At 49.3% G+C, this 21,790-nt stretch overlaps 1 protein-coding gene across 1 annotated transcript; it reads left to right on the top strand.

Annotated features, from left to right (window-relative positions):
- Positions 1–118: 118 nt before the first annotated feature.
- Positions 119–17,151, top strand: Pes1 (pescadillo ribosomal biogenesis factor 1). Its single transcript, XM_036201556.1, has 15 exons — positions 119–217; positions 5,701–5,780; positions 6,780–6,933; positions 8,002–8,111; positions 10,901–11,072; positions 11,156–11,245; positions 13,552–13,668; positions 13,762–13,836; positions 14,046–14,132; positions 14,295–14,425; positions 14,735–14,860; positions 14,972–15,156; positions 15,494–15,678; positions 15,764–15,925; positions 16,748–17,151. The coding sequence occupies exons 1-15, from the start codon at positions 194–196 to the stop codon at positions 16,829–16,831; spliced, it is 1,782 nt and encodes a 593-aa protein (XP_036057449.1). The 5' UTR covers positions 119–193; the 3' UTR covers positions 16,832–17,151.
- The last annotated feature ends 4,639 nt before the right edge of the window (positions 17,152–21,790 follow it).

The following is a 21,790-nucleotide window of genomic DNA, read 5'->3' as shown; positions in this document are numbered from 1 at the left end:
TGATTGAATTTTATAAAGTTTGGTCGTAAATAAAGAGGTCAAATGCCCAACTCTCTCTGCACGCGCACAGGCATATTTTTGGGCAGCCCTGAGCTGGCGGCGTGGGGTCCTTCGGGGTCCTAGGCAGGGCACGTGCGGGAGGAAGTGGCTCTGCCTGTCCGCGCGGCCTCCGGGGGTTTCTCAGCGTGGAGCCATGGGAGGTCTGGAGAAGAAGAAGGTGAGCGGGTCCCTGGGCCGGTGGGACCTCGGGCTTGTCGCTTTCCCTGGCCGCTGGGGACCGAGAGGTCAGAGACGGCCGCCGGAGCAGAAGGGCGCCGGCCCCTGGAAGCCGGGGGAATGTGGTGTGCTTCTGTGGAGGGGATCGTGAGCACGGGCAGAGCGGCCAGGCGACAGTCAAAGAGCGAGCCACGGGACGTAGAGTTCATCATTAAGACTTAGGACTTTTCCAGTTGAGCCAAGCCAGGTCCTAGGTCCTGGGGATTGAGAAGTAAGCAGTCACACGTGGGCCCCGCTTTCCCGGAGTCACTTTTCCCGTTGGACAAAAATAACCGGGGTGGTGGTCCTCAGCATCCCCCGACGAGAAATTCTCGGCACTTTAGAGACTTTATCATCAGAGTGGAGTTGTAAGCTCCAGCCGTAGCTTAAAGAGGCCCAGGCTCCTGCGAAGTTTTCCGTATGTAGGGTTAGGTATTGTCAGTCTTATGACTGTCTTAGCGTGGTCTTTTTCTTCTTAATACCAAAGGAGACGTTTCTCAGAGGTAAGCGAGTTTACAGAAAGTGAAAATTGCAGGTTTCTGGCTAAGACAGTTATCTTTAGCAAAAAGAACCTGCTGTCCCAGGGGGTATTGGCGAAAAGCAGATGTATACCTTTTTAAGAAACAAGAGAAGGGATGAGCAGTTTTACCAAAGCAGAAGTCAGTAGTTCAGTTTTAGCTCTGTTGACTCAGAAAAGACACAGTTTTTGTTTTGGGTTTTTGTTTGGTTGGTTGGTTTGTTGGTGTTTTTATTTATTTACTTATTTTTTGGCCTTTCAAGCAGGGTTTCCCTGGCAGTCTTGGAACTCGCTCCATAGACCAGGCTGTATCTCACAGAGATCTGCCTGCCTCTGCTTCCAAGTGCTGGGATTAAAGGTGTGTACCACCACCACCACCACCACCACCACCACCACCACCACCACCACGCGAGACAGAGTTTCTTATTTCTATGTAACCTATGTTTCCTAAGTAAGCTTGTTAATCATAATGTGAAAGCTTGCTATTTTTCTTTTCTCCTTCAGATGTACTTAGCAAAGGAAACTGTAGTGGACACTAAATGCCAAGGCTAGTAGTTAGGAAAGGCTGGCAGTGTGCAGGGTTGAGGACAGTAGTTAGGAAAGGCTGGCAGTGTGCAGGGTTGAGGACAGTAGTTAGGAAAGGCTGGCAGTGTGCAGGGTTGAGGACAGTAGGTAGGAAAGGCTGGCAGTGTGCAGGGTTGAGGACAGTACTTAGGAAAGGCTGGCAGTGTGCAGGGTTGAGGACAGTAGGTAGGAAAGGCTGGCGGTGTGCAGGGTTGTGGAAAGACATCAATGTGGCTATGACAAAATGAATAAACGTTGTGCCATGTAGGTGATGTTGAGGGCCTGTGTCGTGTAAGGCTTAGGATGCTTCTGAGTGGAGAAGACAGCTAAAGAAGATGACTTGACCTGAGCTATTCTTGCTTCTGATGGAGAATGCCAGGGCATGACTTCAGGATGGGGATAAGGAAGATGAGATGGGCTCAAGTCTTTCCTTTGGCTTGCAAGTTTCTGATACCATCTGTTTCGTTGTTATTTTTAATTATTTTTTGAGGCTATAATATAATTGCATTATTTCCCCCTTCCCTTTCTTTCCCTTCAAACTTCCCACATACTCCCACTGGCTCTCTTTCAAATTGATGGCTCCCTTTTTAAAAAATTAATTTGTTTTCTAAATTAATTGTTGGTACATACATATGTATGTACATGCATGGTTTTGAGGCTGACCATTGGTATTGGGTAGCCTGCTGGCGTGCTTTTCTCTGGGGAAGACTGTTTGTCCCATTCACAGCGTTCCTTAGTTGTGTGTTGTGTAGGGCTGAGGTCTCTTGGGCTTTCTTCTATCCACATTAGCAAGTGTGTTGTCCTTGTTCAGCTCATATTTGGGCACGTCTTAACAAACGCCCTGATCCTCTGGCTCTCACAATTTTTCCATACCTTCTTCCACAGTGATCCCTGAGCCTTAGGTGTGGGGCTTGCTTTGTAGATGTATCCACTGGGATTGAGCTCCACAACTGCATTTTGATTGGTTGTGGATTTCTGTAATGGCCTCTGTTGGAAAGAAGTTTCTTTGATGAGAGGTGAGGCTTACACTTACCTGTGGGTGTAAGGACAAATGTTTAGAATGTGGTTCAGGACTATGCTGGTTTAGGAAAGTTGCAGTTGTAGGTTCTCTGTCAGGATCGGTGACTTTACCAGCCCTGAGTAGTTGGCATGATTTCCCTAGGTTAGAGGGTCTTAGGTCCAATTGTAAAACTGTTGGTTCCTGCCATGGTATTCATGCCCACTACTGTACCCTTGAGGTTATCATGCCATGGTGATGGTTATGGTTCATAGATAGCGTAGCTGGATGGGATTGTTGGTTGCTGCCCTCCTTTGGAAGCTTGCATGGCTCCTTCTGGTGCCATGAGAGCTAGTCCTCAGGGAGGGGCTTTTGGGTCAGTGTCAGCTCAGTGGCCTCGGATCCCTGCATCTGAAGTGGGTGGTGTTTTCAGCAATGAGGACTTACTTCCATCTCATGTGAGTAACCAAGGGCAACAGCAATAGCCTGTAATGTTTTGGAAGTCTCTTGAACAACACTGACCAACAACTCCAAAGGAGGCTTCCCGTGCCTGGGGTGAGGCTTTTGTTAGGTGGTCTTTGACTCTTGTAGGGGGCACTGTCAGGCCAGATAAGAGAGTTTCATTTAAATGATAGGTGGATATTTATAGACAGGCCTAACCTGTATTATTGGTTTGTTTGTATACAGATAATTAATAGTATGATCCCTTAGGACTTTTTCAGACCTCCTTACTGTTATTTTACCCCCTCACTCCTGTATCTATCTCCTGCCCCCTAATTAGGACCCCCTTCCTGTTTGTCCAGTTCACCTGTGTCTGATCACTTGTTCCCTGATATTCCTCTCTGTTGTGCGCCACCAACACCGACCCAATGGTCCCTTTTTACTTTCCTGGTTTCTGCAGTTACTCAAGGATATGTCCTCGCATCTGAAGGTGTAGAGCCAGGAGCCTCCGATGAGAGAGAACATGCGATGTTTATCTTTCTGGGTCTGGTTTACCTCACTCCGTGTGTTTTATTTGTTTGTTTGTTTAAGTTCCATCCATTTCTCAGGCTAGACCCTGAAGAAGGATCCCAATTTGTTTTTAACACACTCCTATTTTTGGCACGCGGCGGGAGAGGGGGAGTGTTTTTTGGTTTTTTGAGACAGAATTTCTCTGTGTAGCTTTGCACCTTTCCTGGAACTCACTCTGTAGCCCAGGCTGGCCTCGAACTCACAGAGATCTACCTGTCTCTGCCTCTCGAGTGTTGAGATTAAAGGTGTGTGCCACCACTGCCCTTAACACACTCTTAATCATCCAGTAAGTGCTAGCCATTTGGAGCTACAAATTATAAGAAGGAAAACTTGACTCTGGAGGCAGAGGCAGGCAGATCTCCATGAGTTTGAGGCTACATTGTAAATTCTAGACCAGCCAACATAGTGAGACCTTGTCTCAAAATAAAAAAGGGAAACCTGCCTTTGAGTTGCAGGTGGAAATGTCTCAGCAAGCTGTTACACTCTTTACACTGGGTTCCAGAACCATTTTGACATTTGAGGCCAAATTATTTGTTGTGGGAAGGGCTTGTCTTTTGCATTGTAAGGTGTCTAGCAAAGCGTACTGTCTAACACACACAGCCTAATCCAAAAAGTTAAAATGGGCTGGAGAGATGGCTCAGAGGTTAAGAGCATTTCTTGCTCTTCCAAAGGTCCTGAGTTCAATTCCCAGCACCCACATGGTGGCTCACAACCATCTGTAATGAGATCTGGCACCCTCTTCTATATACATAATAAATAAATCTTTTTTTTTTTTTAAAGTTAAATCACCATGTGAACTAGGTTTCATGTTTAAAATGGCAGTGCACAGCAAAAGACAAGAGATACACATGGTCCAGGAAAATGGGAAACATTTTGCTATTCAGCGTTGGAGTTAGTGGTAGACAGGGTCTCCCTGTTCCACAGGCCGGCCTGAAACTCATGTTCTCCTGGTTCTGCTTTCTGAGTACTGGGATTATACTGTTTACCACCACGGCTGGCTCAGTGGGAAACACTTTCCTTTTTTACATTTACTTATCTTTGTGTGTATCTATGTGTGTGTCCCCAAGAAGCACAGTGCACATATGGAAGTCAGAGGACAGCTTGCAGGAGTCTGTTCTCTCCTTCCACTGTATGTGGTCACCAGGATTGGTGGCAAGTGCTTTTACCTGCTGAGCCCTCTCACTGGCTTTAGTGGAAAACACCTGTAAGGAAAATTGTAAAGCTCTTCTTTGGCTCCCCCAAGACTTAGCATAGGCCTATTCCCAGTAGTCAGTGGATGTCTACAGGAAAGGGTGAGTAGCATGTTTTGTGGCTGTGGGTTGTTTATAACATAGGTAGTTGAGGGGGCTCTGACTCTTTAGAGCTGGACCTGGGTTCAGGAGATCCTGCTGTCTCACTACAGAGGAAGATCTTATTTAGAGTGGACACAGGTGCTTAGTGTTTCAGGCTGTTTGGCATAGGATGCCGCTTCTCTCTAGCAATGATGTGAATGAGAGGCAGCGTCTTAACAGCACAGACATCCAGATGATTGGACAAGACAACTTGCTTCTTGGAAGGAAGTAGAAACCAGGCCTCTTGTCTTTCTCATCCTTATAGCATCTAGCTTAATGCTTGAACATAGTTGCTGTCTGGTGAATGAAAGGGGTTGGCGGAGGGGTGGTGGTGGTGGTGGTGGTGGTGGTGGTGGTGGTGGTGGTGGTGGTGGGTGGTTCAGGACAAGCATTTTCACTTAGAATAATATCACCCCTGATTGAAGAAAAAAATGGCCAGGGGATACCTCAGATGTTACAGTAGTAGACTTCGTCTACCTCCCAAGGAACATACTCTCTAAGTCTGTGGTATTAACATTTTGTTCGGCTGTGGGGAGGAAAGTATGAATAGCTGCTTGTGGGTCCATATGAAAAGGCTAGTGGTGATGAGGGGATTAAAAAGGGACAAATAAGATTATGAACACAGGATTAGTTAGGCATCCAGGTTCTGGACTTAGGCCTGGGTTTGGAGACCCAACCCCAGCTTTTAAGGTGTGTAGCTTGAATGGGCTGTTGCACTGAGCTTGTTTCTTAGCTGAAAAATGGGCATTCTGATGGCACTTATCCCACAGGCTTAAATTGTAGATTCACTAACGACATTAGGCAGGATGTAGAGCTGGTGCTCAGTACTTGGGACCCCAGCATGATGTGGATGCATGTATCCAAGGGCAGCACCGAGCTCCTTTGTGCAGGTCATCTCACCCCCACAGTAGTCCCCACCCCGGAGATAGGCCACCTGCCCAGTTAGCCGTCTCTAGAATTCACTTCCCCAGCTGGAGGTCACTCGCTGCAGTATCACTAACAGAATTGTTTGTTTTCCTCCCAAGTATGAACGAGGCTCTGCCACCAATTACATCACCCGAAACAAAGCCCGGAAGAAGCTGCAGCTGAGCCTGCCCGATTTCAGGTGAGGTTGGAGGAGCAGACTCGGGTCACCTGGGGGCCGGAGTGATGAAATAAGTGCTGCGGTGAAACTTACTTGAGGGCTGGGGAGTTAGCTCAGTGGTAGAAGGCCCTGGGTTCGATCCTCAGCTCAAAAGAAAAGAGAAAAGAAAACCTACTTGAGCCGTCTCAGCCTTCCTCTACTGCTCCTCCTCTTCCTCATCTGCTTTGCTAGTGAGCTGTGCTTTGCCAGCTGTGGTCTGAGAACTGGCTCTTCAGCGTGGGCTGTGGGATGTCTGCACTTCACCTTCCCCTTCTGACAGAGTCCTACAGCTGGGGACTTCTTGTAGAGTCAAGTCAGATGTCTCTGCGGTCTGTGGGTCCTTCCGTCAGGCTCATCCTGACCTCTGCAACAACCCCCCCTCTCTGTGTGTGTTTGGTTGGGGGGTGGGGTGGCGTGGTTACAGCTGCTGGTGTTGTTTTTGACAGAATTTTTTGGTTGTTTGCTTGGGTTTTTGTGTTTTCTGTAGAACTGGGCCTTGAACCCAGGGCCTTACACATGCTACTCAAGCACTCTGCCACTGAGCTGTATCCCCAAGCCTGTTTTTTCTATTTGTTTGTTTAAGACAAACTCACTCCCCTAGTCCTGAGTAGCTCCAAACTTCTGTTCCTCCTGCCTCAGCCTCCTGGGTGCCAGAACAAGTGAGCTGAATCATGCTTGGCCGTCTCTCTCTTAGAATGGCCAACCTCTCTGCCTCCTGTATGTTTGAGATGTTGACTTCTCGGTAGGGCATTTCCTGGTTTAGGTGCCTGCCAGCCTTTGTCAGTGTCCTGTCTGCTTCCACTGAAGTGCCTGGGGCAGTCCTCCTGCACTGTGTGTTTAGGAACTTGTGACCGTCAGACTCACTCACTTGAGAGGTCCCTAAGCACAGACTCCCATGCTTCCTGCTCACTCTTGCTTTCTAGGTGCAGCTGTGGCTGGTATTTTCCCCTTTGCTAGTTTAATAGGTGGCTTATCTTCCAGGCGGCTGTGCATCCTGAAAGGCATTTATCCCCATGAGCCCAAGCATAAGAAGAAAGTGAACAAGGGTTCCACAGCAGCTCGAACATTTTACCTTATCAAAGATATTAAATTCCTCCTCCATGAGCCCATCGTCAACAAGTTCCGAGAGTACAAGGTGAGGCCTGGGGCCTTGTGTTCGCAGCTTTGGAACTTACCCTAGACAAGTTGCTGATCCACTTGGGAGGGCCAGTCCTGGGGGGAGAGGGGAGGTCATCCTACCCCAAAAGGATGTCTCCAGGGCTCGGTGAGATTGCCTGCCTAAAAATCATTTGCACAGGACCTGCATGTAATTGTTAGCCAATCCTGTACCCCTCCCCCAGATTATTATTTTTTGCCCCCAAAGCAAAAATGGTGCCATTTCAGGGCTTTTGGTGCCTTTTGTGCTGCCAAGCCCTCCTAGTCTAGCTCTCTGTGGGATTGCTTCCCAGGGCCTCTGGGCTTCAGCTCCATACACAGAGAAACATTAATGCTGGAATGCCACAGGGGCAGCAGAGACCGACTTCCACTATGTGCAGAGAGTGGAAAGTAGACTAACTGCAGTTAAGCTGCTGCCTCTTGGCCCCTCTGGCTGGAGACAGGGTTCTCTGAGGAGTGGGCGCCACCTGGTGGCCAGCAGAAGACTGGGCCGCAGCTGTGACTGGGTGTTGCAGCTACATCAAATAGTTCTGCAAGTGGGCAAGCAGTGGGAAATGTGTCCAAGACCTGCTGTTTATAATTCTATATAAGTTTTAGGCTTCTGAGGAGCCCTGGGGCTGGGTTTGAACAACTCTTGGGAGGAAAAACATCTGTTGGTTTGGAAGATGTGGCTTTATAGTTTATCTCGGTTTTTTTTTTTTTTTTTTTTTTTTTTTTTTTTCTGTGTAGCCCGTTTTCCTTAGATGTGAACAAGTGGTTTTTGGGTGCTCCCAAAAGCCCTTCCAGCCATGATCTGCCTCAGTGCAGAACAGCTATGCCTTCTCTTCCTAGGTAGACATGTGGTGTCAGCACCTCTGGTCATTGTCATGGGTCTGAGGCTCCATGGAATTGGCTATTTGGCAAATCTTGGGCTGAGGGGCCTGAAGGCCCAGACAAATAGCTGTTAGCAGTTTCAGAAGACCTTGAGAGACCCTGTCCTGTGTATTCCCTCTCCGTGGAGGAGATGCTCGTACGTCTTTGCCAGAGCATCATTGCTCCCTCCTTCCAGGTGTTTGTTCGGAAGCTCCGCAAAGCCTATGGGAAGAGCGAGTGGAATGCTGTGGAGCGCCTGAAGGACAATAAACCCAGCTACAAGCTTGACCACATTGTCAAGGAGCGGTGAGTCACGCTCCTCAGTGATGCAGATGCTGCTGAGTGTTGTCCTAGTGCTGGGGATACAGTGGGACAAGACCAAGACTTGACCGACAGAGTTCATGTCCTTTTAGAGAAAGTAGACCAAAACCAAGCTGGCAGATCAGTGTCATGATTCTAAGGTGCACTGGGTACAGGAAAGGTTGTAAGGCAGTGTATAGAGAACTGGGGTGTGTGCTAGGGTTACATTGATTACATTCCCAGAGATATCTCTGGAAAATGACCTGTTTCAGCCAGCCAGGAATGCACATTATGAGCAGAGACAGCAGCAAGTTCAAAGGCTGCATGGTAGAAGAGCCTGAGCCACGAGTTCCCACACTACAGACCTTCTTCTGGTCTTGACTGTTCCTCATTCAACCTTCTCAGAAAGTTCCTCCCCTTCACTGGCTACTATTCAGTGATTCTTACCTCTTTAGGAGAATTTGGCAAATGCCTGAAGACCCTTGTAGTTTCCAGTTTGGATGGAATGTGTTTGTTATCTGCTGGATAGAAGCCAACATTGCTACTAAATATTCTTCAGTGTTCATAATAGTTCCCACAACGCAGAACAGTTGGCTTGGAACTGATCAAATGTAGAACCCCTAGGCTAGTATCTCCATTTTATGGAATGATTGCCTAGGCACTCAGTTCTAGAACGATGGGGCATGGCTTCTTCCTGGGCTATGGAAGGCTTTGGCCTGGGAGATAACAGTTGGCATGATGAGCTGGGTGGCCAGAGGACAGGGACAACTGATTAAGTACACATCACTACCATATATTTTAGTAGCAACTGTCCTATCTGTGACACAGCTATTATATAGAAAAGGTGGGAAAAAAGAAAGAGAAAACCAAGCACTGGGTTCATGCACGAAGCAAATAGCATCTGGTCTCCTCAACCAGAGCCAAAGCTTAGGGAAAACCAGTAAGTCCAAAAGAGACATATACTTGACTTACAAAGTAGAAAGTTAGGAAACTGAGGCACCAAGCAGGCTGAGGGGGGTTCTTGCCTCTGCCTTAGGAACTTAGACAGCTGTCCCTTCATCTGCTAGGTCCCTGCTGGTCTTCCCTTCATCTTAGCCTGCGTTTAAAGACCTGGCAGATCTCTCAACTCAGTTGCAGTAAAACAATGCTATTTGGGGCCTGGGACCTTGACCATTTGTAGTCCTGTGTCCTTCAGAGCCCTTTATGACATGGTAGATCATCATCATCCTTTTTGTTTTTCAAGACAAGGTTTCTCTGGGTAGCTCTGGCTGTCCTAGAACTCTCCCTGTAGACCAAGCTGGCCTAGAAATCCACCTGCCTCTCTTCCTGAGTGCTGGGGTTAAAGGTGTGTGCCACCACTGCTCTACAATCTTCTTTTTTGTTTTTGTTTTCTGTTTCGTTTTGTTTTTTTTTTCAAGACAGGGTTTCTCTGTGTATTCCTGGCTATCCCAGAACTTGCTCTCTAGACCAGGCTGGCCACAGAGACTAGCAACTCTCAAGAGATCCGCCTGCCTCTGCCTCCTGGGTGCTAGGATTAAAGGCATATGCCACCACCACCCAGATTTTTTATGGTTTTTTGACACAAGGTCTCCCTATAGCTCTGACTGTCCTAGAATTCACTGTGTAGCTCAGGCTAGCCTCAAACTCCTGGAGATCATCCTCCTTCTGTCTCCCAGATGCTGGGATTAAAGGTGTGTGCCACCGCTCCTGGCAGACCCTTTTCTTCAAATGAAGCTTCCTGGAATGTGGTTCAAATGCTACAACTATAGGGCAGCCTGGCTTGAGGAGGGGACTGGAAGCCCTGTAGATCTATACTCAGAGTGTGTTTAGAGCCACAGAGGTAGATGGATGGGTGGCTTGGTTTGGTTGATTCTAGTTTGATTGTGAGATAAGGTAGATCTGTAGATGACCTGTAACTTATGATCCTGTTGTCCCCACCTCCTAAGTGCTAGGATTACAGGTATGCACCACTATATCTGATTAAAGATACCCTATTTTAAGCCAGCAAATTTTGTTTAGAAGTGTCATTTTCTAGATGAAGCTGGAGCTAGAGAAGGCCTAGTGACCCAACTAGGGTCCCAGCTCAGAATGGGCTAGAGTCCAGGTGTCAAGACTTATGGTTCAGTGTCTCTGTTCCACACTTCTGTGTGTCCCCCCCATTTGTAAACTGTCAAAGCAGTGGCGACTCTTGCCCAAGTGACACTTTGTCTGCTCCCTCATTTACCGTGGGGTTCCTGGAAATAGGTTCTTACTCTACTGGACATAGTCCTCGTGCCAGCATTTCACATTGATTCTGTCAGTTACACGGATCTGGATGGTGAGAAATAGGAAGACAAGACCCACTCAGGTACCTGTAGGGAAGTCCAGGTGCAGAGGCTGCTGGGGAAGCAGCCCCACTCGTCTTCCTGGCCCAACAGGCCAGCTTCCCATTTTTCCCTTTTTCATCGTGGGCCTTTGAAGATTCCACTTTCAAAGAGAGTCCGGGAGCCACCAGCTTGGTGTACCCTCTTTCACAACAAGGTAACAAGCAGTTGAGGCTTCTGTGCTGTTTCTTGAGGTCATCAGAGTTTATTGGGAACATCCTGGTTCTTTGGTGGCTATCAGATTGTTTCCAGTTGTGTGCGTCAACTGTGGGGAAGTTGTTGCTGCCACCAGGTCAGGAAGTAGCTGTGGTAGTGCCTGGCTTGGGTGTCAATACAGGCCTCTGGGGTAGCTACTGGGGAGAGGCAAAGTGGTCAGAGACCCTTGGAGCCCAGCGGAATGGGCTCACAAGCGCTGCCCTCACCACCGTACAGGTACCCCACATTTATCGATGCTCTGAGGGATCTTGACGATGCCCTGTCGATGTGCTTCCTCTTCTCCACCTTCCCACGGACCGGCAAGTGCCATGTGCAGACCATCCAGCTGTGTCGCCGGCTGACTGTGGAGTTCCTGCACTACGTCATTGCTGCCCGAGCCCTGCGCAAGGTGAGCCAAGGCTCTCCTGGGAACCCCCGGTCCTCTCCTGTCACCCCTTGGTTTTCATACTGTGGTCCCTACCCTCCCTCCAGGTCTTCCTGTCCATCAAAGGCATTTACTATCAGGCTGAGGTGCTGGGGCAGCCCATCGTGTGGATTGCACCTTATGCTTTCTCCCATGATGTAAGTGTCCTTTCGGGGGTGCCTCGTGCTGGTTGGCTGTAGGTCAGGTGCTGTCTTTGGAGTCAGCCCTTGCTGGGTTCCTGATTCTTGGCCACTGTGCAGAGGTGGGGGTGAGGGGAAAGGGTAGGGCGTGTGCTTTACAACCCAGTCAATCAGTGGTGCTGGATTAGTCACAGAATTCTCAGTGTCGTATGTACACTCAGACCCATAGGCTAATCCTAACCAAGCATGCCTGCCTCTAGTACTTTTGCTAGAGTGCTGGTTCTCAGTCTCCCTAATGCTGCAACCCCTTAATATAGTTCCTTGTGTTGTGTTGGCTCCCAACCATAGAATTATTTGTCGCTACTTCATAACTGTAATTTTGCTACTGCTATGAATCACAATGTAAGTATCTGATGTGCAGATGGTCTTAGGTGACTCACAGGTTAAGAACCACTGTGCTAGGTGATCTTGAACATGTTCCTTCATCTTTCTGCATCAGTAAATAACACGTTCCCATCTTCTCAGCCTTGCCAAGAGGACTTGAGGGAAAAGAAGTTTTTTAAGGGATGTGGTTGAATGGGCAGTGAGGACAGCTCTGGGGGCTGTGTGTGCCCAGTGTTTTGTACAGTTACCACCTGGATCAAGAGCCCAGCCCCCATCTCAGAACCACTGGGGTCCCTGTTCCCACTCTGCCATTGGCATACCACAACAAAACTGCTTCACTCTGTCTCCTCTCTGCTCCCTCGTCCCCATAGCCTGGTACAGAGGGTGGCTCTTAGCACATGGCACTCACTTGTACTGGCTTCTCTTGAAGAGCTTGGGATTGTTCCTGCTAAGAGGAGTTTGGTTTTGCTTCCCATGGAAGCCTTGTTAGCTCCCAGTCCCCCAGAAGGTCAGCCCTAGCTGGGCTTGCCCCCAATTGTCTATCTGTGGGCTCTGCTTGATCTCCCTTCCTGCTTGTTCATTAAGCAGGAATTGGTCCCTTGCATAGAGAACAGCTGTCACAGAGTGAGCTGAGGTTCTGTGCTCCTCAGGCTGCAGGGGGTACCTGAGGCTAGAACCTGCCATGTCTGTGGTGTACTGGAAATGGGGCTTCAGTCTGTGGAGAAGAGGTGGCCTTGGCGCTCAGCAGTTCCTTTCCCAGTTTCTTGAGGCCTGCTTGGGGAGCCATGGTGCATGGCCCTTCCTTCCCTGCTCCTCCTCCTCCTTCCTGCCTAACTTCTTTGGCTCTCTCTGTCTTTCCTTCCCTCTGGTGTCGAACCCCCTTGCTTCTCAGACTGCTCTTTGTGTGTCCTTGGGGTGCTGAATAGGGCCCTGTGAGGGCCAGCCTCCACACAGCTGGCCCTGGGGGAAGGGCAGAGCTGCCCATGCCTCCTTCCTCCCAGCTTGCTGCCAACTGCTTCCTCTTAGCAAAGGGTAGTTGTAACAGGACCCTCATGTGCCCTGGGCAGCCAGTGCTGAGCATACATCCGTGGGACTTGGGGTAATATCAGTGGTGAGGGCAAAGTGTACCTTCCCTGCTCAGTAAGAACTGTGGGAAGTGAAGTCTGTGCTCAAGTGCCTACCAGAAAAAAAGCCTGACTGGTAGCAAGATGAAGGGCTAGTTCAGAGTTATGGGTGTCCCAAGCTGAGGGCGTGGCGTGATCATTATCAACTTCGACATTTTTAGAAATGTTTCCCAGAGCTGAGACACTTTAGTCCAATTTGTAGATCAGCTCCTTATGGTAATGGCAGAGGTAAGCCATGCACTTCCGCCTGCTGGATGGCAGCTTGGAAAGGTCGTCTGCCTCTGCTTCAGCCTACTCCTAGGCTCTAGTCTGGGTCTGAGATGGAAATGCTAAACTCTGAGCCTCATCACACTTCTCCAGGATGTGGCTGGACCGAGTCCTGTTCACCTGCTACATCTAGCCACACCTGGCTTCCCAAGGCACCTTGGTCAGTAGCTGTCATCACCTCTTCTGGGCTATGGACCATGAGCTACACACAGGCCTTGCTGGGCTCTGGGAGGACTGCCTTAGTGCTCACAGTGGCCCTGAAGCAGATCTTCGGCATATACTGGGCTGGGTGGTAGACAAGGTGTGTGCTCTGTCTAGGTCCTACTGATAATTGAGGGGGGAGTGGGAGAGCCAGGGCCAGGAAGAGGTAGAGTCGGCTGCCACAGAGCGCCTTGGACCTGTTCCCCTTGTCTTTATCCTGGCTCCCCTTTACCACATGGGAACCTGGCACTGGTCTCCATGTACCTGTAGCCCTGGTAAGATGCCTGTGGGTTTGTGGGCATAACAAACATGTGCTAACAGTGCTGATATGTCTCCTTATACCCCCAGCATCCAACAGATGTGGACTACAGGGTCATGGCCACCTTCACTGAGTTCTATACCACTCTCCTGGGCTTTGTCAACTTCCGCCTCTACCAGTCTCTCAACCTTCACTACCCACCCAAGGTACAGCCCTAGCACCTTCCTTCCAGAGCGGACCTAGCCTTTCTGTCCTCACACTGAGGCGAGGGCTCTAGGTATCCTCTTCCTTCTTCCCAGCTTGAAGGTCAAGCCCAAGCAGAAACAAAGGTCAGCGAAGACACATATGCCCTGGACTCTGAGAGCTCTATGGAGGTGAGAGGGGCTTTGGGGGCACTGGCCCTACATCATCCTGTCCCGTGAATAGTAGGTGATTTGGCTAGGTGGGTGGTTTTATGACTTACCCTTAGAGCCCAGACCCAGGTGTGGCCTGGAGCTGGTTTTGCTCCCCACTCTACCCCACACCCAGGTGAGGTTCCCTGCCTGCAAGCAGGCCACCTTGCAGCTCTGCTTCTTGCCTACAGAAACTAGCAGCTCTCAGTGCCAGCCTGGCCCGAGTGGTGGTGCCTACTATAGAGGAGGCTGAAGCAGATGAGTTTCCTACTGATGGGGTGAGTGAGCACCGTGCTGCCTTCCAGGAATGCACGGGATGGGGCAGGATGGGGGCGGGACCATCACCTGGAATCTGTGGGATCTAGAAGGAACCTGCCAGTCCCTTCCTCTCGGTGGAGCTGGATGGCCTGGTGGTATGAAGCTTGGCCCCTTCCCTGCAGGAGATGACAGAGCAGGAAGAAGGGCGCAGGAAAGAGCTGGAGGCACAGGAGAAACACAAGAGACTCTTTGAAGGCCTGAAGTTCTTCCTGAACCGGGAGGTGCCCCGTGAAGCATTGTCCTTCATCATCAGGTGGGGAGGCCTTTAGCCAGCCCATCGTTCTGGCTGTACAGTATTCCAGTCTCCATCCTAGCCTGATGAGGGTGTCTCCACTCCTCACAAAGCAGTGTGTGCAGAGCATTCAGGCAGACAGAGGGGAGAGCTGCTATCCTGCCACTAGCTAAGTCCTTACTGGACCAGGACTGCAGGTGTTCTACCAGACAGGAGGCTCTGGGGTGAGCACTTCCTAGAAGGGTGCGTTTGTGGGTAGTAGGTCCAGAGAAGTTTCCAGGGCAGGCAGCTCATACCTAAAAGGCTTATAGGGCTTCCCTGTACCTGTAGGAGTTTTGGTGGGGATGTATCCTGGGACAAGTCTTTGTGCATTGGAGCCACCTATGACATCACAGACTCGTGCATCACCCACCAGATTGTTGACCGGCCTGGGCAGCAAACCCCCATCATTGGCAGGTAGACTCTGAAAGCCCTTGTGAGCCCTTTGGGAAGGGGGTTTCAGCCCTGGTGGTGCAGTGGTCCCTCTGGTTGTTCCTTTGTGACCTGTCTGCTGGCTGCTCTGCACAGGTACTACATACAGCCCCAGTGGGTGTTTGACTGTGTGAATGCCCGCCTCCTCCTCCCTGTGGCGGAGTACTTCCCTGGGGTGCAGCTGCCCCCACACCTTTCACCCTTCGTGTCTGAGAAGGAAGGAGATTACATTCCCCCTGAGAAGCTGAAGCTACTGGCTCTGCAGCGGGGAGAAGACCCAGGTGAGCTGGGCAAGGATGGGTAGCAGTGTGGACAGACTGACTCCTGGTGGCCCTGGCCCCTATGCCCAAGCTGGCCATTTCCCTTGGCTCCAGGGCTGGCAGGCTCCAGAGGAGCGGCCAGCTGGAGAGGAAGCCCTCCCCGTTCAAGGGTTTGCAGTTAGTCTGCTGCTGACATTTGGAGTAGCTGAGCAGGGTGGCCCGGTGTTGTCGGTGTTTGCACGGGTAGCAGGGTGTTCAGGAGAGGGCCGTAGGGTTTTCTTTGAAGGTAGCTCAGCTGGGCCATTGGGGGAGCATCCTTGAGCTGCCTTTGGAGTGCGGAGCCACCTGCTCTCTGTAGGAGACTTGAAAGAGGAAGAGGAGGATGAAGAGGAGGAGGACAACGGTGATGACAATGAAGGTGATGGTGATGTTGCGGGGGACAATGAGGAGGAGGAGGAGGAGGAGGAAGATGTGGAAGCTGATTCAGAGAAAGAGGAGGAGGCACACCTGTCAGCCTTGGAGCAGCAAAGGCTGGAAGGGAAGGTAGGAAGCACTGGACAAAGCCCTTACTGGGGAGCAGCAGTTACCCAGAAGGCCATGTGCACATGCAGCTGCATGGTTTCCCCAGAAGCCCCAGGTGGTGGCCGGCACTGTGAAAGTGGAGGACAAGCAGCGGCTGGCCCAGGAGGAAGAAAGCGAGGCCAAGCGCCTGGCCATCATGGTGATGAAAAAGCGAGAGAAGTATCTCTACCAAAAGATCATGTTTGGCAAACGCCGCAAAATCCGCGAGGTAAGTTCCTGCTCTGATGAGGCTTCCGCACATCTGCACGGTTAAGCTACCCTGGCCCATTTGGCCAAGGCCTGTTTTCTTTGGAGTTTTGTTGGTTTGGTTTGGATTTACACAGCTGGGAATAGAAACCAAGGCCTCTCTCATGGTAGAGAGTCCCCACCACCCCTGTCCCTACCCATAGCTGTCCTGAGGATGGACTGGCCCAGCGGACTTGGGAAGTCTTTCTGAAGCTCCTGTGTGCTTGTTCCATGTGTTGACTGGGGTGTTTCCCTTAAGCTTGAGCACTTGCTTAGCACTCACAGGTCCCAGGACTGGATCACAGAAGGGGTTGCAGGGGCAGAAAAAAACAAAGCAGTTGTGCACTGGGCTCTCCAGAGTGCCTGGCAGCCGCCTTGGGAGCACCCCACCAGGTTCCTCTTAAATAACAGCATGGTAGCCTCTCAGGTCTTTCATGACATTGTAGTGTGACCTGTTCCCTGCTGATGGTCATGCGTAGGAAACAGCAGACACGGCCCAGGAAGGAGTCTCCTCCTATGCCCTCTCTGCCACTCCCAGTAAAGGTTTTGAGTGGCGTTGTCTTTTCCTCAAGGGAGCTGGTGGAAGAGTCAGCCTAGATTCCCCAAGCTGGAGATTTGAGACCATGAATTATCTGAGCAACACTGGGGTTCTGTTCTTTCACCCTGTGGTGTGAGTCAGGGTCTTTGGTTATTTGCTTGTTAGCTTCTCTAGAAGCTCCACTAGTAGCAGATAGCCCCGGTAAGGGAAGACATCCCTCCTTGCTCACTCTCCATCCTATCCTGAGTTCCTCCTTCCTTCTCACAGGCCAACAAGCTGGCAGAGAAAAGGAAAGCCCATGATGATGCTGTGAGAGCTGAGAAAAAGGCCAAGAGGACAAGGCCTGTGTGAGCTCTGGCTGGCCCTCACTGGGAGGGACAGGGCAGAAGAAGCAAGCCAGTGGAACGCATGCCACACGCTCCTGCAGCAGCCCAGCACCTCATGCTTTTGGTGGTGTGTGGCCAGCCCTAGCCTCCTATGAAGTTCATGCCAGTGTCTGGACAGAGGCCTCTACCCAGCCCAGTTCTCACTCCAAGAGTCTGACTGATAGCCTCATTTTGCTTGGCTTCCCACAGTCTCCTACACAGCTGTGCCCACAATTCTCAGGATGCTGTCATGGAATAAGGGTGGGGAGCTCTTATTAAATGGCTGGACTTTTGCAGCCAATTGGATTCTGTGTTCAGAAGTCTCCCTGGGATTGGAAAGGAGTCACCTGGACAGACCCAGATGGGCCTAGGCACACTCAGAACTCTGGGTCCAGGGATGTTAGGAAGGACACAGGTTCTGGGCTTGGGTTTCACACTCGCCCTGGTCTGGTTCCTGTTTCAGTTCAGGTGCTACTCTGAACCTGCTTCCTCAAGTTAGGGTTTGACATTCTGGAGTCTTCCCACAGCAGTGTGCTGAGGGTTCGCCTGTCTAGTCATGGTCTATAAACATTAACTGGCGTCTTCACTTCCTGCTGGAGCTATCAGAAGGTGAAAGAAGGTGTCTTAGGGTTCTATTGCTATGGTAAAACACCATGACCAAAAGCAAGTTGGGGAGAAAATGGTTTATTTGGCTTACACTTCCACATTGCTGTTCATTATTGAAGGAAGTCAGGACAGGAACTCACACAGGCCAGGATCCTGGAGGAGGTTGCTAATGCAGAGGCCATGGAGGGGAGCTGCTTACTGGCTTACTTCCCATGGCTTGCTCAGCCTACCTTACAGAACTGAGGACCAGCGGCCCAAGGATGGCTCCACCCACCATGGACTGGGCCCTTCCCCACTGATCATTAATTGAGAAAATGCCTTCTAGCTGGATCTCATGGAGGCATTTCCTCAGCTGAGGCTCCTTCCTCGCTTGTTTCAAGTTGACACAAAACCAGCCAGTACAACTGACCCCCTGTCAACTTGACACACAAACACATCATTAATCCACAGCCCTCCTTTTTTATTCTTCCCCAAGATCTCACATTGAAAACAGAAATAACTTTAAAAGTCCCACCATCTTTACAAATTCAAATACATTAACATTTCAGTCCTTTAAAATAGCCAATCTTTTAAAATTCAAAGTCTCTCAACTGAGGGTTCCAGTAAAATACTTTCCTACTTAAAGAGGGAAAAAAGTCGGCACAAGCAAAGCAAAGCAAAGCAAAGCAAATTCCAGCTGTCCAGTGTCTGGGTTCCACTCACGATCATCTGGACTCCTCTGGAGGGCTTGGGTCACTTCTCCAGCTCCACCCTCTGAGGCACACACAGCGGTCTTCTAGGCTCCAGATGGCTCCACTCCACAGCTGCTGTGGGTAGTTTCCCCATGGCTCTGGCATCTCCAAAATGCTGGAGTCCCTCACTGCAACTGGGCTGTACTTTCACCAATAGCTTCTCATAGGCTCTCCTCATGGTGCCAAACTTCAACTTCTCTGCATGATCCCTTCAGTCCTGGGCCTTCAACTGCTGGTGAGGCTGCACCTTCACCAGTGGCCTCATAGTGCCAAGCCTCAGCTGCACTCTGTGACCCTTTCTTGCCTTCAAGTCCAATTACCAACAGGAGGGACAACCATGGCCACCTCTGGGACACAGCTTCTCTGTGCCTTCAGGAAACACTTCCAGAAGATAGATTTTACCAGTGATGCTAGTCTCTTCGTGTGTGTGTGTGTGTGTGTGTGTGTGTGTGTGTGTGTGTGTGTGTGTGTGTTGTGTGTTTTCGAGATGGTTTCTCTGTATCCCTGGCTGTCCTGGAACTCAGAGATTCACCTGCCTTTGCCTCCGGAGTGCTGGGATTAAAGGCATGCGCCACCACCACCCGACTCTTGTCTCTTCTTAATCACTGCTAATTTCTTAGCTCCAGCTAGCCAGCATCAATTGTCCAAGTAATGCACAGGTTTCTCTTCAATGGTGCTGGTCCCTACTTAGTTATGGCTGACTGCTGATCAGAACAACAGTCTCAATTCAGAATAGCAAATAGCCTTGATAGTATGCCTTAGTTAGGGTTTTCATTGCTGTGAAGAGACACCATGACCATGGCAGCTCTTATAAAGGAAAATATTTGAGGTGGTGGCTTACAGTTCAAAGGTTCAGTCCACTATCATCATGGCAGGCAGTTTGGCAGTATGCTGGTGCAGGAGCAGTAGCTGAGAGACCTACTTTTTTTTTTTTTTTTTTTCTGGAGCTGAGGACCAAACCCAGGGTTTTGAGCTTGCTAGGCAAGTGCTCTACCACTGAGATAAATCCCTAAACCCTAGACCTACATCTTGCAGGCAACAGGAAGTCAACTGAAACACTGAGCAGGATCCTGAGCATAGGGGACCTCAAATCCCACCCCCACAGTGATACAGTTCCTCTAATAAGGCCATGCCCACTCCAGCAAAACCATACCTAATAATGCCACTCCGTGTGAGCTTATGGGGGCCAGTTACATTCAAACTACCATAGGTTTCTATTGCTGTGACGAGACACCATGACCACAGCAACTAAAGAAAAACATTTAATTGAGTGGCTTACAGTTTCAGAGGTTTAGTCTATTATGGTGGCATACAGGCAGACATGATGCTAGAGAGGGAGTTACATCTTGACCCACAGGCAACAGGAAGTGGTCTGTCTCACTGGGCATGGCTTGAGCATATATGAGACCTCAGCCTACTTCCACAGTGACACACTTCCTCTGACAAGGCCACACCTCTTAATAGTGTCACTCCCTTTTGGGGGCCACTTTCTCTTTTTTTTTTTTTTTTTTTTTTTTTTTTTGGTTTTTCAAGATAGGGTTTCTCTGTAGCTTTGGAGGCTGTCCTGGAACTTGCTTTGTAGACCAGGCTGGCCTCGAACTCATAGAGATCCACCTGCCTCTGCTTCCTGAGTGCTGGGATTACAGGTGTGCACCACCACCGCCCGGCCATTTTCTTTCAAGCTGCCACATAACACTCCCTGGCTTCCAAAGGCTTGTAGCCATATCATAATGCAAAAATGCAGTCAGTCCAACTTCAGAAGTCCCCATAGTCTTGTATAACAGTCTCAAATGTATTTAAACTCTTCTAAGACTCATGTAATCTCTTAACTGTAATCCCCTGTAAAATAAAAAAGCAGATCACATACTTCCAACATATAATGGCACAAGATATACATTACCATTCCCAAACATAAGGAAGGGAGCATAGTGAGGAAATAAATAATGGACTAAAGCAAGACCAAAAATCAGCTAGGCAAACTCCAAACTCTGCATCTTCATGTCTGATGTCAAAACACTCTTCAGATCTCCAACTCCATTCAGCTTCGTTGACTGAAGCACACTTCTTTCGCTTGGGCTGGTTCCACTCCCTGTTAGCAGCTCTCCTTGGCAGGTATCCCCCAGCTCTGATATCTCAAAAATCTTGGGGTCTCCAAGGCAATCCAGACTTCACAACTTAATACAATAGCCTCTCTAGGCCTCCATGCAGGAACACTCCTGGCACATGCCTGGCCTCATTAGCTTTCCTTAGTCTAATGCAAATTTCATAACCCATTTCTTCTATACTTACCTCCAGAACCACATGGCTGAAGTTGCCAAGTTCTGCTGCTTGCTGGGGGTTGGAACCTGGCCCCCTCACTCAATTACATCTTCACTTTCTGTTTTTGATGGCTTCCTTCACCTCCTAAGCTTATCTGTCCTGAAACTGGATCTGTAAATCAGGCTGGCCTCAAACTCAGAGATCTGCCAGTCTCTGCCTTCTGAGTGCTAGGATTAAAGGTGTATGCCACCACACTATGCTTTAAACTTTTCTTTAATTCTTTTTCACAAGTTGGAAACTTGGTTGGGTGGGATCTTGCCCTGATGTCACCACTCCCTTTATTTAATTTCTTTTCTTTTTTCTTTTTTTCTCTCCCAAAGCTGAGGACCGAACCCAGGGCCTTACGTTTGCTAGGCAAGTGCTCTACCACTGAGCTAAATCCCCAACTCCTTATTTCATTTCTTAATCTGTTTATCTCCTCGAACACAGATGTAGCTTCATTCCACTTCCTGATGCCCCTTTTCTCCTCAATCTGTATTTTGTATTTTTCCTTGTTCAGTTTGTACCTTTTCATTATAAATCTTTGTAAGTATGAACACTAATAACCACATGACAGAGTCTATACTAGGTTGTTTTAAGATTTCCTTTGCTAACGGAATTAATCCAAATCTCTTCACATTAGCCTCAGGCAGACTCTTCAGACAAGGGCAATTTCTTCACCAAAATATCACAAGACCAGTCCCTAGGCCACATATTAACATTCTTCTCCTCTGAAATACCTTGATCCAGGCCCCCACAGTTCAAATCACCCTCAGCACCACTGTCTTCCATGCTCCTACTAGGATGGCCCATTAAGTTAAAGTGTTCAACTGCTTTTCTAAACCACACTCCCAAGGTCCATATTCCTTCAAACAAAAGCTCAGTAAGGCCTGTCACAGCAATACCCCAGACCCTTGCCCCAACTTCTGTCTTAGGGTTTCTATTGCTGTGAAGAGACACCATGATTACTGAAACTCTTGCAAAGGAAAACATTTAATTGGGTGGCTTACAATTTCAGAAATTTAATCCATTATCATCATGGTGGGGCATGGTAGCATGGAGGCAGACATGGTGCTGGAGAAGGAGCTGAGAATGGAGAATCCTGCAGGTGACAGGAAATGATCTGTCTCACTGTGTAGTTAGAGTTTTCCTGCCTGGCCCACAGTCAGGACAAATCTCTCTCATCCGCCAGGCCCATAGACGCTCAGACCCAACCAAGTAAACATACAGAAACTTACTTACATTGTTTACAAACTGTATGGCCATGGCAGGCTTCTTGTTATCTACTTCTTCTATCTTAAATTAACCCA

The sequence above is a fragment of the Onychomys torridus genome, chromosome 10, assembly GCF_903995425.1.
Source record: "Onychomys torridus chromosome 10, mOncTor1.1, whole genome shotgun sequence".
Classification (NCBI taxonomy): domain Eukaryota; kingdom Metazoa; phylum Chordata; class Mammalia; order Rodentia; family Cricetidae; genus Onychomys; species Onychomys torridus.
Note: the sequence above shows the minus strand (reverse complement) of the source record. Positions and strands in the feature narration are given on the sequence as shown.